Genomic DNA, 13,707 nt, shown 5'->3' with positions numbered 1-13,707 from the left:
GATTCCCTAGACTTAGAAGTTAAATCATGGTGAAAATGTATGTTTTACCTACTCATAGAACATAGACCAGTCGTCACCAACCGGTTGATTGCGATCGACTGCTCATTCTCCCAGGCATTCCTAGTCGATCTCCAAGCATTTATCAAAACCAAAGATAAAGCTTTCCTATTTTTATTTATTCGTCTCGCGCTATTCCCTGTAGGTGCACCCGATTCAGCTGCCCTGCACGCCAGGTAGGCGAAGTGTTCATATTTAATTTGTCTGAAGGTACAAACTGCCTTCCCGGCAGACCCGGAGAGAAAATCAAGTGCACTATGGGCCTACCCCTGGCCAATCGGATGGCTCACATTACCATGTCTGCAGTAGCGTAGCAAGCGAAAGCATGACTAGAGACTAGAGAGAACTGTTAACGAATACAGCAAAGAGCTGCTGTTTTTATGAGTGAGCTCATGTTTAAGTTCTTACTCAGCACGGACTTTTATTCAACAACAGTTGTTTTCCTACACTTGCACTACAATGAATGAGTAGGAAAGCAAATTATTTGAAATGTATTGTCACTTAGCTGTGCCTCACAAGAACTACAACAGATGCTCTATTACCGGTGTGATTATATAGCCTACCTCAAATTCTCATACAATTTTTTTCTGAATTGTTATATAAAAACAAATGTATGGTCCTTAAAACATGTGCAGGGCAATTCAGGCAAAGCCTAAATGCAGTGATATTGTATTGGGCCAATAGCCTACAGCACAAACCTCATTGCTAAGGTACTGTTTTTAATAGGTTCATGTTGCATAGTCTTACATTTTTGAAGTCATGTTAAAAACAAATCTAAACGATAGATCTCGGCTTGCATTTTGACTCAGTGAGCTTGACAGAAAATGGTTGTGACCACAGACGCATCACCAAATTGACAGGAGTTTCATTCTGGATTGGACTATCCCTTTAACCCTTACACAGATTGAAGACTAATTGAAACTGATTAGTGCCTAAATTGGAACACAGTGGCTGTACAGTAACATTATATAAATTACATCAGAGCTCAGGCTCTGACTGGATTTGTACTGACAGCTATTCTGAGCACCCCATGCGACAAGTTGCCCCCATCCCTCCCTCTAATTGGGCAACGTTTGCAAATGTTTTATTGTCTGAATGGAGGCAAATGCTGTAAATTAAGAGAACTCAATATATTTTGAAAGATGAGACAGAGGATTATAATAAATACTGCTTTGGATGTCATTCAAGCAAGCCAAACACCCATTAGTCCAAATGTGCACTTTACATTTCCATATCAGTGTCAACGTTCATGATCACGACACCATCATTAAGTTTGCGACTATACAACAGTGGTAGGCCTGATCACCGACAACGATGAGAGCCTATAGGGAGGAGGTCAGAGACCTGGCAGTGTGATGCCAGGATAACAACCTCTCCCTCAACAAGACAAAAAGGAGATGATTGTGGACTACAGGAAAATGAGGACTGAGCTCGCCCCCATTCTCATCGACGGGGTTGTAGTGGAGCAGGTTGAAAGTTGCTACTCATGCGTAGTCAGTCACTATACCTCTACCTACATGTACATATTACCTCAATTACCTTGACTAACCTGTGCACCGCACATCGACTCTGTACCGGTACCCCCTGTATATAGCCTCACTAATGTTATTATTATTTTTTGTAAATATTTTAAAACATTTTTCTTAACTGCATTGTTGGTTAAGGGCTTGTAAGTAAGCATTTCACTGTAAGGTCTACCTGTTGTATTCGGCGCATGTAACTACATCAAACAAATCAAATTGTATTTGTCACAAGTATAAGTTGATCGATTGGAGGACCCCAAAAAAAAAACGATACAGATTAATCGGAAGTTTTTATATATTTGTAATAAGGACAATTACAACAATACTGAATGAACACTTATTTTTACTTAAAATAATACATAAATAAAATCTATTTAGTCATGTTCAATTTGGTTTAAATAATGCAAAAACAGTGTTGGAGAAGTAAAAGTGCAATATGTGCCATGTAAAAAAGCTAACGTTTAAGTTCCTTGCTCAGAACATGAGAACATATGAATGCTGGTGGTTCAATATTCCCAGTTCTTCAATATTCCCAGTTAAGAAGTTTTAGGTTGTAGTTATTATAGGAATTATGACTATTTATCTCTTTACCATTTGTATTTCATATGCCTTTGACTATTGGATGTTCTTATAGGCACTATAGTATTGCCAGCCTAATCTCAGGAGTTGATAAGCTTGAAGTCATAAACAGCGCTGTGCTTCAAGCATTGCTAAGAGCTGCTGGCAAAACGCAGTAAAGTGCAGTTTGAATGAATACTTACGGGCCTGCTGCTGCCTACCAACGCTCAGACAGACTGCTCTATCAAATCATAGACTTCATTATAATAAACACAGAAATAGGAGCAGTTGGTCATTAATATGGTAAATTCCAGAAACTATCATTTCGAAAACAAAATGTTTATTCTTTCAGTGAAATACGGAACCATTCTGTATTTTATCGAACGGGTGGCAACCAAGTCTAAATATTACTGTTACATCGCACAACCTTCAATGTTGTCATAATTATGTAAAATTCTGGCAAATTAATTACGGTCTTCAGTTTGCAACGAGCCAGGCGGCCCAAACTGTTGCATATACCCTGACTCTGCTTGCACCGAATGCAAGAGAAGTGACAATTTCCCTAGTTAATATTGCCTGCTAACATGAATTTATTATAACTAAATAAATAGGCAGGTTTAAAATATATACTTCTGTGTATTGATGTTTATGGTTAGGAACATTTGTTTAACGATTGTGCTTTTTTCACGAATGCGTTTTTGTTAAATCACCCATTTGGGAAAATGGAAGTACGCTGTGATTCGATGAGAAATTAATAGGCACTGCATTGATTACATTAATCTTTTTTAGCCATGAAAGTGTATTGAAATTACTTAGGAACTGTGCACACTTTGGAGAGGTGCACCTAGATGTTTCATCACCGACACCTAGATGTTTCATCACTGACAAGTCCAAAATGGAATTTAAGCTTTTAATCCAAGGGAATTCAGCGAAGTTTGGATGGATATCATACAAAGCAGCTAGTTATTTGCAATTCTGACATAAGGAAATATGCAAACAATTAAAAAGCTGTGTCACAAATAATCCTGACCTTAACTGAGCTTGGTTAGGCCTACTCTATGAGAAGAACCATATCACAAGAGAGATGGTACATCCTCGCTCTTTACATTTATGACTTCAAAATAACTAGTTATTTCATGGTGTTGTGGTTTTTGCTGAGAATGCCAAGACATTTAATGAACGGGCTGTTTGGCATTTCCCTACCTCCTGTGTAAATTATTTTAATGGGAACGTTTTATTATTTCTAAATCCTTTGCACTTGAGAAATCATCTGACTGAGAAAATGCCTGATTAGAATCCAACCAGAGTTGTAACAGACCTTGTTCATTATGCAGTCGGTCCTTTGGAGGGATTGAGACTACCCTCTCTGTGTCTGGGCACTCAACGCAGAGACGATCACACCTTCGTCACCATCACGGAGCGCCTCAGTTATCCTTTTTTGTGGTCAAATTAAGCTTATAAACGATTAGCCACATTAAAAATGGGCGGAACACTAAGCTTGATGAATCCTTAATGGAGCTCAATAAGTATTACCATCATTACCAAGTTCTGGCTCTGAAAAATGTCCAATAATCTCTGGTCTGCTCGGATTGATTTCCCCGCCAGCCAAACAATGAGTTTCTACAGGTGGACAAGTGAACACTGGGCCTTAGAGGATATCCTGGGTTTGTGTAGGAACGTGGCAGTGTTGTTGCTAAATGTGCAAATGATTGATACTTTCATTTCTCATAGACTGAAAGCATATACACTCAGTGGCCAGTTTATTAGGTATACCCCATTCACAGAGTGAGTCACGTGGCTTGCTTTATAAAGCAGGCAGATAGAGGCATTCAGTTACTGATTGATTGAATGTTGGATTGGGCAAAACTAGTGACCTAAGAGACTTTGAGCATGCTGTGTTTGTTGGTGTCAGGCGCATCAGAAACGGATGGCCTCCTGGGCTTTTCACACATGACACTGTCTAGAGTTTACCGAGAATGGTGCAACAAATGTGTCAGCGGCAGTCCTGTGGGCGAAAACAGCGCGTTGGTGAGAGAAGTCGAAGGACAATGGCAAGAATCGTGCAAGCTAACAGGCGGGGCCACAAGTAGGCAAATAGTGGCGCAGTACAACAGTGGTGTGCAGAACAGCATCTCTGTATGCACAACCCGTCGGTCCTCGTCACGGACGGGCTATTGCAGCAGGCGACCACACCGGGTTCCACTGCTATCAGCTAAAAGCAAGAACAGGCGGGCACACGATCACCAACACTGGACAATTTCATACGATACAGGTAACTGCCAAAATAAAGGAAACAAAGTGTATATACAATAAAAATAGTGTACCAGTTCTTTTAAGTGATAGCCTACAGTCCAGTTAAAAAAAGTGATGTGCGTGCGAGACAGAGGAAGAGCAGTTCTTACATCTTTGTTCGAAATTCAAATCACCCTTCATCATTCAGTTCCTTCAAACTCAAGTGCACAATTATCAGTTTTTATCTGGTTTCAATTACCCATTCACGTCATTAATTTAGTGAGGAAAGAAACATTAGCACCTGGCACCAAAAGTTAACACTGAACACAGAAGCATTATCTTCTCCAGAAGTTTTCTAACTCCCGCTTGCGATGACGCAATGTGCCAGACATGTACCTTAATGCGCTGCAGTATAAACTTGATTGAGGAACCACTGTACATAGTTTTCATGCACATCAAACCCTTCAGTGACCACTCGTGCCCTGTGGATTAGGACATTGGCTATGCCGCCATAGGGTAGCCAAAATAATGGCCTGCCCACCATTTTTATACATGACCCTAAGCATGATGGGATGTTAATTGCTTAATGTACCCCTAAATTACTTAAGACACCACACCGGGGTCAATCTCACAACTGTTTTTCTCAAGTGTCATTTTTCACTGAGATTACAATATATACTCATATTTATACTATACATTAAGAACAATCACAAAATTCTCATTACCGTAACAGTTCTCGCAGTCCAAAAAGTCAAATCCATATTTAGTCTTTTTTTTTTTTTTTTTTTAAACATTGATCCCCTAATGAAAAAGGCCAAAGTTAAACATAACACTGAAAATGAAAATATTTTAAATTAAATTACATAAATTCTCAAATAAAAACATCTGACTTTCCCCCCAATTTGACCATGTTGGTAATGAGAAGGCCAAGTGGGGTAAAGGGAGTGTTGGAGAACATAATTCTGAATGCATTTAAGCGAATAAATTAACGCAACATCATCCTCTAGATAAGTGATACCCAAACTTTTTATAGTCCTATACCCCTTCAAATATTCAACCTCCAGCTGTTTTTCCCATCATTGTAAGCCTGCCATGAGTGTGAGTTTGTCACTTCCCACAAGCCAGGTTGTGGCAAAAAGCTCTTATAGGACCAGGGCAAACAAGTTTGTAAACAAGTTTGCTCTTTATTTAGCCATCTTACACATTAAACTTAATTTGTTCATCAAAAATAGTGAATACAGCGCCTTGCAAAAGTATTCACCCCCTTTGAATTGTCACTATTTTGTTGCATTACAACATTTAAATAAAATAGATTTTTAATTTGGATTTCATGTAATGGACACAAAAGTCAAATTGGTGAAGTGAAAAAAAATAAAAACTTTCAAATTCAAAAACAGACAAGTGGTGGCCCCTTTGTTATGAAGCCCGTAAATAAGATCTGGTGTAACTAATTACCTTCAGAAGTCACATAATTAGTTAAATGAAGTCCACCTGTGTGCAATCTAAGTGTCACATGATCTGTCACATGATCTCAGTATATATACACCTGTTCTGAAAGGCCCCAGATTCTGCAACACCACTAAGCCAGGGGAACCACCAAGCAAGCGGCACCATGAAGAACAAGGAGCTCTCCAAACAGGTCAGGGACAAAATTGTGGATAAGTACAGACCAGGGTTGGGTTATTAAAAAAATATCCAAAACTTTGAACATCCCAAGGAGCACCATTAAATCCATTATTTAAAAAATGGAAAGAATATGGCACCACAACAAACCTGCCAAGAGAGGGCCGCCCACCAAAACTAACAGACCAGGCAAGGAGGGCATTAATCAGACCAAAGATAATCCTGAAGGAGCCGCAAAGCTCCACAGCGGAGATTGGAGTATCTGTCCATAGGACCACATTAAGTCATACACTCTACAGAGCTGAGCTTTACGGAAGTGTGTCCAGAAAAAAAGCCATTTGCTCAAAGAAAAAAAAAAATCAAACACATACAGTGGGGCAAAAAAGTATTTAGTCAGCCACCAATTGTGCAAGTTCTCCCACTCAAAAAGATGAGGCCTGTAATTTTCATCATAGGTACACTTCAACTATGACAGACAAAATTAGGAAAAAAAATCCAGAAAATCACATTGTAGGATTTTTAATGATTTAATTTGCAAATTATGGTGGAAAATAAGTATTTGGTCACCTACAAACAAGCAAGATTTCTGTCTCTCACAGACCTGTAACTTCTTCTTTAAGAGGCTCCTCTGTCCTCCACTCGTTACCTGTATTAATGGCACCCGTTTGAACTTGTTGTCAGTATAAAAGACACCTGTCCACAACCTCAAACAGTCACACTCCAAACTCCACTGTGGCCAAGACCAAAGAGCTGTCAAAGGACACCAGAAACAAAATTGTAGACCTGCACCAGGCTGGGAAGACTGAATCTGCAATAGGTAAGCAGCTTGGTTTGAAGAAATCAACTGTGGGAGCAATTATTAGGAAATGGAAGACATACAAGACCACTGATAATCTTCCTCGATCTGGGGCTCCACGCAAGATCTCACCCCGTGGGGTCAAAATGATCACAAGAACGGTGAGCAAAAAAAAAAAAAAAAAAAATCCCAGAACCACACGGGGGGGACCTAGTGAATGACCTGCAGAGAGCTGGGACCAAAGTAACAAAGCTTACCATCAGTAACACACTACGCCGCCAGGGACTCAAATCCTGCAGTGCCAGACGTGTTCCCCTGCTTAAGCCAGTAAATGTCCAGGCCCGTCTGAAGTTTGCTAGAGAGCATTTGGATGATCCAGAAGAAGATTGGCAAAAGGTCATATGGTCAGATGAAACCAAAATAGAACATTTTGGTAAAAACTCAACTCTTCATGTTTGGAGGACAAAGAATGCTGAGTTGCATCCAAAGAACACCATACCTACTGTGAAGCATGGGGGTGGAAACATCATGCTTTGGGGCTGGTTTTCTGCAAAGGGACCAGGACGACTGATCTGTGTATCGTGAGATTTTGAGTGAAAACCTCCTTCCATTAGCAAGGGCATTGAAGATGAAACGTGGCTGGGTCTTTCAGCATGACAATGATCCCAAACACACCGCCCGGGCAACGAAGGAGTGGCTTCGTAAGAAGCATTTCAAGGTCCTGGAGTGGCATATCCAGTCTCCAGATCTCAACCCCATAGAAAATCTTTGGAGGGAGTTGAAAGTCCGTGTTCCCCAGCAACAGCCCCAAAATATCACTGCTCTAGAGGAGATCTGCATGGAGGAATGGGCAAAAATACCAACAACGTGTGAAAACCTTGTGAAGACTTACAGAAAACGTTTGACCTCTGTCATTGCCAACAAAGGGTATATAACAAAGTATTGAGATAACAAAAGTTTAGACCAAATACTTATTTTCCACCATAATTTGCAAATAAATTCATTTTAAAAAATCCTACAATGTGATTTTCTGGATTTTTTTCCCTCATTTTGTCTGTCATAGTTGAAGTGTACCTATGATGAAAATTACAGGCCTCATATATTTAAGTGGGAGAACTTGCACAATTGGTGGCTGACTTACTTTTTTGCCCCACTGTATGTGTTCGCCAAAAGGCAAGTGGGAGACTCCTCAAACATATGGAAGAAGGTACTCTGGTTAGATGAGACAAATTGAGCTTTTTGGACATCAAGGAAAACGCTATGTATGGCGCAAACCCGAGAACATCATCCCCACAGTGAAGAATGGTGGTGGTAGCATTATGCTGTGGGGATGTTTTCCCATCGGCAGGGACTGGGAAACTGGTCAGAATTGAAGGAATGATGGATGGCGCTAAATACAGGGAAATTCTTGCGGGAAACCTGTTTCAGTCTTCCAGAGATTTGAGACTGGGACGGAGGTTCACCTTCCAGCAGGACAATGACCCTAAGCATACTGCTAAAGCAAGACTCGAGGTGTTTATGGGGAAATGTCTTGGAATGGCCCAGTCAAAGCCCAGACCTCAATCCAATTGAGAATCTGTGGTATCGGTGGTATGGTTCCGCTGTACACCAGCGGAACCCATCCGATTTGAAAGAGCTGGAGCAGTTTTGCCTTGAAGAATGGGCAAGAACCCCAGGGGCTAGATGTGCCAAGCTCATAGAGACATAGCCCAAGAGACTTGCAGCTGTAATTGCTGCAAAACGTGGCTCTACAAAGTATTGACTTTTGGGGGGGTGAATAGTTATTCATGCTCAAGTTCAGTAGTCTTATTTCTTGTGTCACAAAAATATTTTGCATCTTCAAAGTGGTAGGCATGTTCTGTAAATCAAAAGATCTCTTGTTCAGATATCAGTAAGTGGACTGGAGGCAAGGCATGATAGAGATAACAAATCCAGTTTGTGTCATCCATTTCGGGAAAGTACCTGTGCACACAAAAAATCATACAATGATGGAAAGACCTGTGTGTTGTCCTTGTTAATGCAGACAAAGAGCTCCAAATTCTTAACCATAGCCTCAATTTTGTACCGCGCTTTCAACCGTTCGCTGCCTGCACCCACACGCCAGACTAGCATCATCACCCTAGATGGTTCCAACCTAGAATATGTGGACATCTATAAGGACTGTAAACTCTCCTTCCAGACTCATATCAAACATCTCCTATCCAGAATCAAATCTAGAGCCGGCTTTCTATTTCGCAACAAAGCCTCCACTCACGCCGCCAAAGTAAAACGGACTATCCTACCGATCCTCGACTTTGGCGATGTCATCTACAAAATAGCTTCCAATACTTTACTCAGCAAACTGGATGCAGTTTATCACAGTGCCATCCGTTTTGTCACTAAAGCACCTTATACCACCCACCACTGCGACCTGTATGCTCTAGTCGGCTGGCCCTTGCTACATATTCGTCGCCAGACCCACTGGCTCCAGGTCATCTACAAGTCCATGCTAGCTAAAGCTCCGCCTTATCTCAGTTCACTGGTCACGATGGCAACACCCACCCGTAGCACGCGCTCCAGCAGGTGTATCTCACTGATCATCCCTAAAGCCAACACCTCATTTGGCCGCCTTTCCTTCCAGTTCTCTGCTGCCTGTGACTGAAACGAATTGCAAAAATCGCTGAAGTTGGAGACTTTTATTTCCCTCACCAACTTTAAACATCTGCTATCTGAGCAGCTAACTGATCGCTGCAGCTGTACATAGTCCATCTGTAAATAGCCCACCCAATTTAGCTACCTCATCCCCATACTGTTTTTATTTATTTACTTACTTTACTGCACACCAGTATCTCTACTTGCACATGATCATCTGATCATTTATCACTCCAGTGTTAATCTGCTAAATTGTCATTATTTGCTCCTGAGGCCTATTTATTGCCTACCTCCTCATGCCTTTTGCACACAATGTATATTAGACTTTTTTTCTGTGTTATTGGCTTGTTTATTGTTTACTCCATGTGTAACTCTGTAAAATTGCACAACTAAGACCCCAGCAAAAACATAAAAATGACAGATTTCTTGATTTATCTTGGATTAATTTTGAGGAAGGGTTTCTGGCTGTTGTTGTTGCTATGGTTGCTCAAGAGGGACAAACGGCAATATTGCCCCTTTTTGTTTCTCAAGTGAAAGGTCTTTAGGGAGTAGGCGAGGCACAGACGTTTGCGTCGCCTAGCCGAGTTCTGCTAGGGGCAAACAACCTAATATGCGGGCGCCTTTAGCAATGCTGAATACAATCATAACCACCTGCCACAGAGAAGCCGGCCTCCTAAAAACGAGGCTACCCGTCAGGTGGACTGGTTTTATATTAGTGAAGCGAGTCAACATAAAGACTGCACATTCTGATGGGTTTGCATCTCCCCAGCAAACGCGCTTTGGAAGTAATCCACGAGAGCCTGCCAGGCTGACAGTTTGTCCCCAATATTCCAGTCCAAAGGGTGAGCTAAACTCACTCATGGGAGCCTGTTGAAGCCTGCTCCAAAGACACAGAGACAGATTAGAGGTTTGTCTGTTCCAAGAGTTGGGAAACTTTTCCAAAGTCAAAAGCTAACAGTGTTTGCAAAGTGGTAAATTGTCACAAGGTAGGGTGTTGCATTAAAAAATGTTCACTCGTCTGAATCATGAGGTCAGCTACCAATCTGATGACTAAATCAGATGGGTGGATGACATATGGTCTGAAATGAAGAGACAATTGCATCCTAAATTAATAATTATGCATATTATTTTGTAACCTCACTAGAAAAACTGTCTTCTTTACTGCTCAGGATTGGATCACTAAATCTAAGGACAATCAAAATATTTAGTACCTATAATTACCTTGTATTCATTCGCATTTAATGAATTACAGGAAATCAATCTGTTTCAATAATTTTAACTAGGGATGGCTGACTTGGCACACAATATTTCATCTTAAAGACATGCTCCAGAACTTGTGTCAACTCAGTATTTGGGCTCGGTGTGTCAATGTGTAGTTCATACATGCATAACCTATGAGCAGAATTACTGTCTTCTCAATTAGCTGCAATTATCCCTTGTTTGAAAGTGGCTTTTTCTGGAAGCTGTGCCATTTTCCCCCTCGTGGGCCAATCCCTAGCAATTTGAGGTTCTTGCTAATGAGCATCAGCCCCTTGTCATTTGAGTGACAACTAGCAAGATGCACACGTCAGAGGGAGAGACAGCAATGACTTGGGGCACATATGAGACTTTATAAGCAATTTTCGGGGACCACTTTTGGCAGGTAAACACTACTTTCAGTAATGGCTAAAAAGTCTACAAAAGCACCAGAGAATCTCTAACAAAATAAAAAAGGCAGAGGAAAATTCCATGCATGCACAATATTTAGATGTGTTCGACCCTACACCCTCTGGAAGCCAAAGTCTTCTGTCCCTATCGAACATTCTACAATGTATTATTAGTCCTACTTTGCAACATGAGTGTCCTCCTACCTGTTGTGGGGGTGGTGTTGAAGAACCTGGCTGTGTCCTCGGTGACCCTCAGTTGGGTTCTATCAATCCCCAGACTAGAGGTTGCTCTACTTGGAGCAAGGCTGGTTCTGCTGCTGGACTCCAGGGACAAGCCTGGCCTCCCTGTCAGGGGCAATTCTGTGGATGCCGGCTTGACTGGGGAGGCTTTTGCCTGTGGGACGCGAGAGGTGACCGTCTTGGACTCCTCATCGCTGTCAAACCCAAAGGGGTCCTCGGAGCTCTCGTTGGAGAGTTTGGGCCTCTTGGGCTGCTCTGCCACCTCAGTCTTCGGGCCGGGGCGCTTGGAACTCACCTTGGCCTTGTATGTCGTCTCGCCCCATTTGGTGCTGAGCGTGGCTCTCTTGTTGGACAGGACCTCGTCGAACTTGGATGATGAGCCGTCGCCTCCCTTACGGCTGTAGGTTTTACCAAATCTGGACGTCATCGTGACACCTGTTTCATATTCTCTGTGATGAGTACAAAATATGAAATGCATTATTTGCAGTCATCATTATGCCACTTCTCATCAAAACAATTACGTTTACTGTAATGTTTTCATGTAATAAATCTGGACTAAGGGGGTTATTTGGAAGCTGTCATTTCACCACAGTTTTTTTTCTACCGTGTGATCCTTCATTTTCAGGTTCAGCAAACTGAGGCTCCGACTGCTCTGGAAGTGGCTAACGCAATGTGCAGTTAAGTACAATACATCCCCATTAACTTAGACACTATAACATTAGGTAAACATCAACTAAATCAATCAGCTAACGGTATTAAAGAAACAATAGTGTGTCTAACGTTAAGCTGGGATAATATAGTAGCTACATACTACTAGCTAACGTTAGTATTTCAGTGTTCAACAACCAAAACAGATCCATATGGCTAGCTAGTTACGATGTTAGCCACCTAGATCAATTAGCTAGATAGCTAATGTTCACTAACTAACTAGCCACTAGCTTCGGGTGACACAGTCGAGGCTGGCTACCTAACTAGCCACATAACGTAAACAATTCTCGCAAAAAATCTAAAATAATGCAGCCAGTTACAGTAAATAGCTAGCTTACGTTAACTACTTGGCTAGTAGCTAGCTAGCTTACGTTAGCTAGCTGGCTCAGGCTAACAGACGCAACATGATTAGATGTCATCCAATTCTCACATTGATTTTAAGGTTTCAAGTGGTTTGAAAATCTGTGTATATTTCACAAAATTGCATTGAATATGCAACTGCCTCACTTACTTGGTGCGCGAAAAGACCGAACCACTCAACAACACACTCCGAAGAAGGCGGCCGCTTCCCGCACCAGATTGGGCCTCCCGACCCTGTTCAAAGCTCGCTTGCAAAACAATATAAACAAGGCTCAACTGCCTGTAGTAATGACATATATGGGACAGTCAAACACTGTAAAAAGTCCCGTGTATCCTGGGTAACAATGTTATTTTGATAATGTTGGTTTTACGTCTGATATATTCATTTTTTAAAGCTCTATCAAACTCGATTGTCTCCTCTGTGTTGCACCGACGCCTTCCATTCGAGTTCCCCCTCCCTCGTCTTTTTGCTTCCAACAGCATTGAGGGAGTTATTTTACCCTGTCTCAGCTTGAACCGGTCAATGGCCCGTCACGTCATCGGGCTTAAACTGGGAAATAGGAGCGCCCTCTTAAATCAAACAGTAATCTGCGCCACTCCGTCATGTTGTCAACAAGCCAGCATGGTGCATCTTTTCCATAAAATAAATGTTGGAATTTTCAAAAAAAAATTATTGGGAAAGCAGACAAAGCGTTTTTGTCTTAAGCAAATCCCTTTTGCATGAGAAAACACAGAATCATACTGATTACTACACGTACTTATATACGTCACTTTTGTTTTGAGCCCAATTCACCGTCGTACAGAGGGGGTACCTGGATCACGGCCGGGAGGCAGCCCATTTCCAAATCGAATTAAATCAACTCTCAGCCGGTGCAAACCTAGCCAACACGCACGCCCGGACGAGATTAATCGAACCCTCTCACTGTCACGTCACTGCAAGTACAGTCTGGTCCAATCAGGAAGAGAGATCTTTGAATGTGACGGAGAACTATCGCTGCGAAGCACTATTCTTCCTTGTGATTGGTTCGAAAGCCGAGCACACCTGAACAACTTTTTATTTCATTGGACTATGGAAAGTGCTCTCCGGGATCATTGGGACGTCCCTACCCTAAACACTAACTCCTGCTCTAACCCTTTCCCTTACCTAACCCCGAACCTTAAAGGCCCAGTGCAGTGAAAAACTTGATTTTGAGTGAGTTTGGAATAATAGGCTACAGTGAAAATGATAATGCCATTTATAAGAGCTGTTTGAAAATACCACCTTAAATTTTTGCCTGTTTTGGTGACATCATAGTTTTGGCCTGCCTGGTACATCACAGAGGAGTCCCCAATA

At 41.7% G+C, this 13,707-nt stretch overlaps 1 protein-coding gene across 2 annotated transcripts in view; it reads right to left on the bottom strand.

Annotated features, from left to right (window-relative positions):
• waplb (WAPL cohesin release factor b) overlaps nt 1–12,826 on the bottom strand; it is a 47,872-nt gene extending 35,046 nt beyond the window's left edge. For both annotated transcript variants that reach the window (XM_042305949.1, XM_042305950.1), the window contains exons 1-2: nt 12,526–12,826; nt 11,271–11,755 (exon numbers count right to left, since the gene is read on the bottom strand). In XM_042305949.1, the coding sequence (XP_042161883.1) occupies nt 11,271–11,733 (463 nt within the window). In that variant the 5' untranslated portion in view covers nt 11,734–11,755; nt 12,526–12,826. The remainder of the gene's footprint in view (nt 1–11,270; nt 11,756–12,525) is intronic.
• Between the last annotated feature and the right edge of the window lie 881 nt (nt 12,827–13,707).

Source organism: Oncorhynchus tshawytscha, linkage group LG25 (assembly GCF_018296145.1).
Source record: "Oncorhynchus tshawytscha isolate Ot180627B linkage group LG25, Otsh_v2.0, whole genome shotgun sequence".
In the NCBI taxonomy this organism is placed as follows: Eukaryota; Metazoa; Chordata; class Actinopteri; order Salmoniformes; family Salmonidae; genus Oncorhynchus; species Oncorhynchus tshawytscha.
Note: the sequence above shows the minus strand (reverse complement) of the source record. Positions and strands in the feature narration are given on the sequence as shown.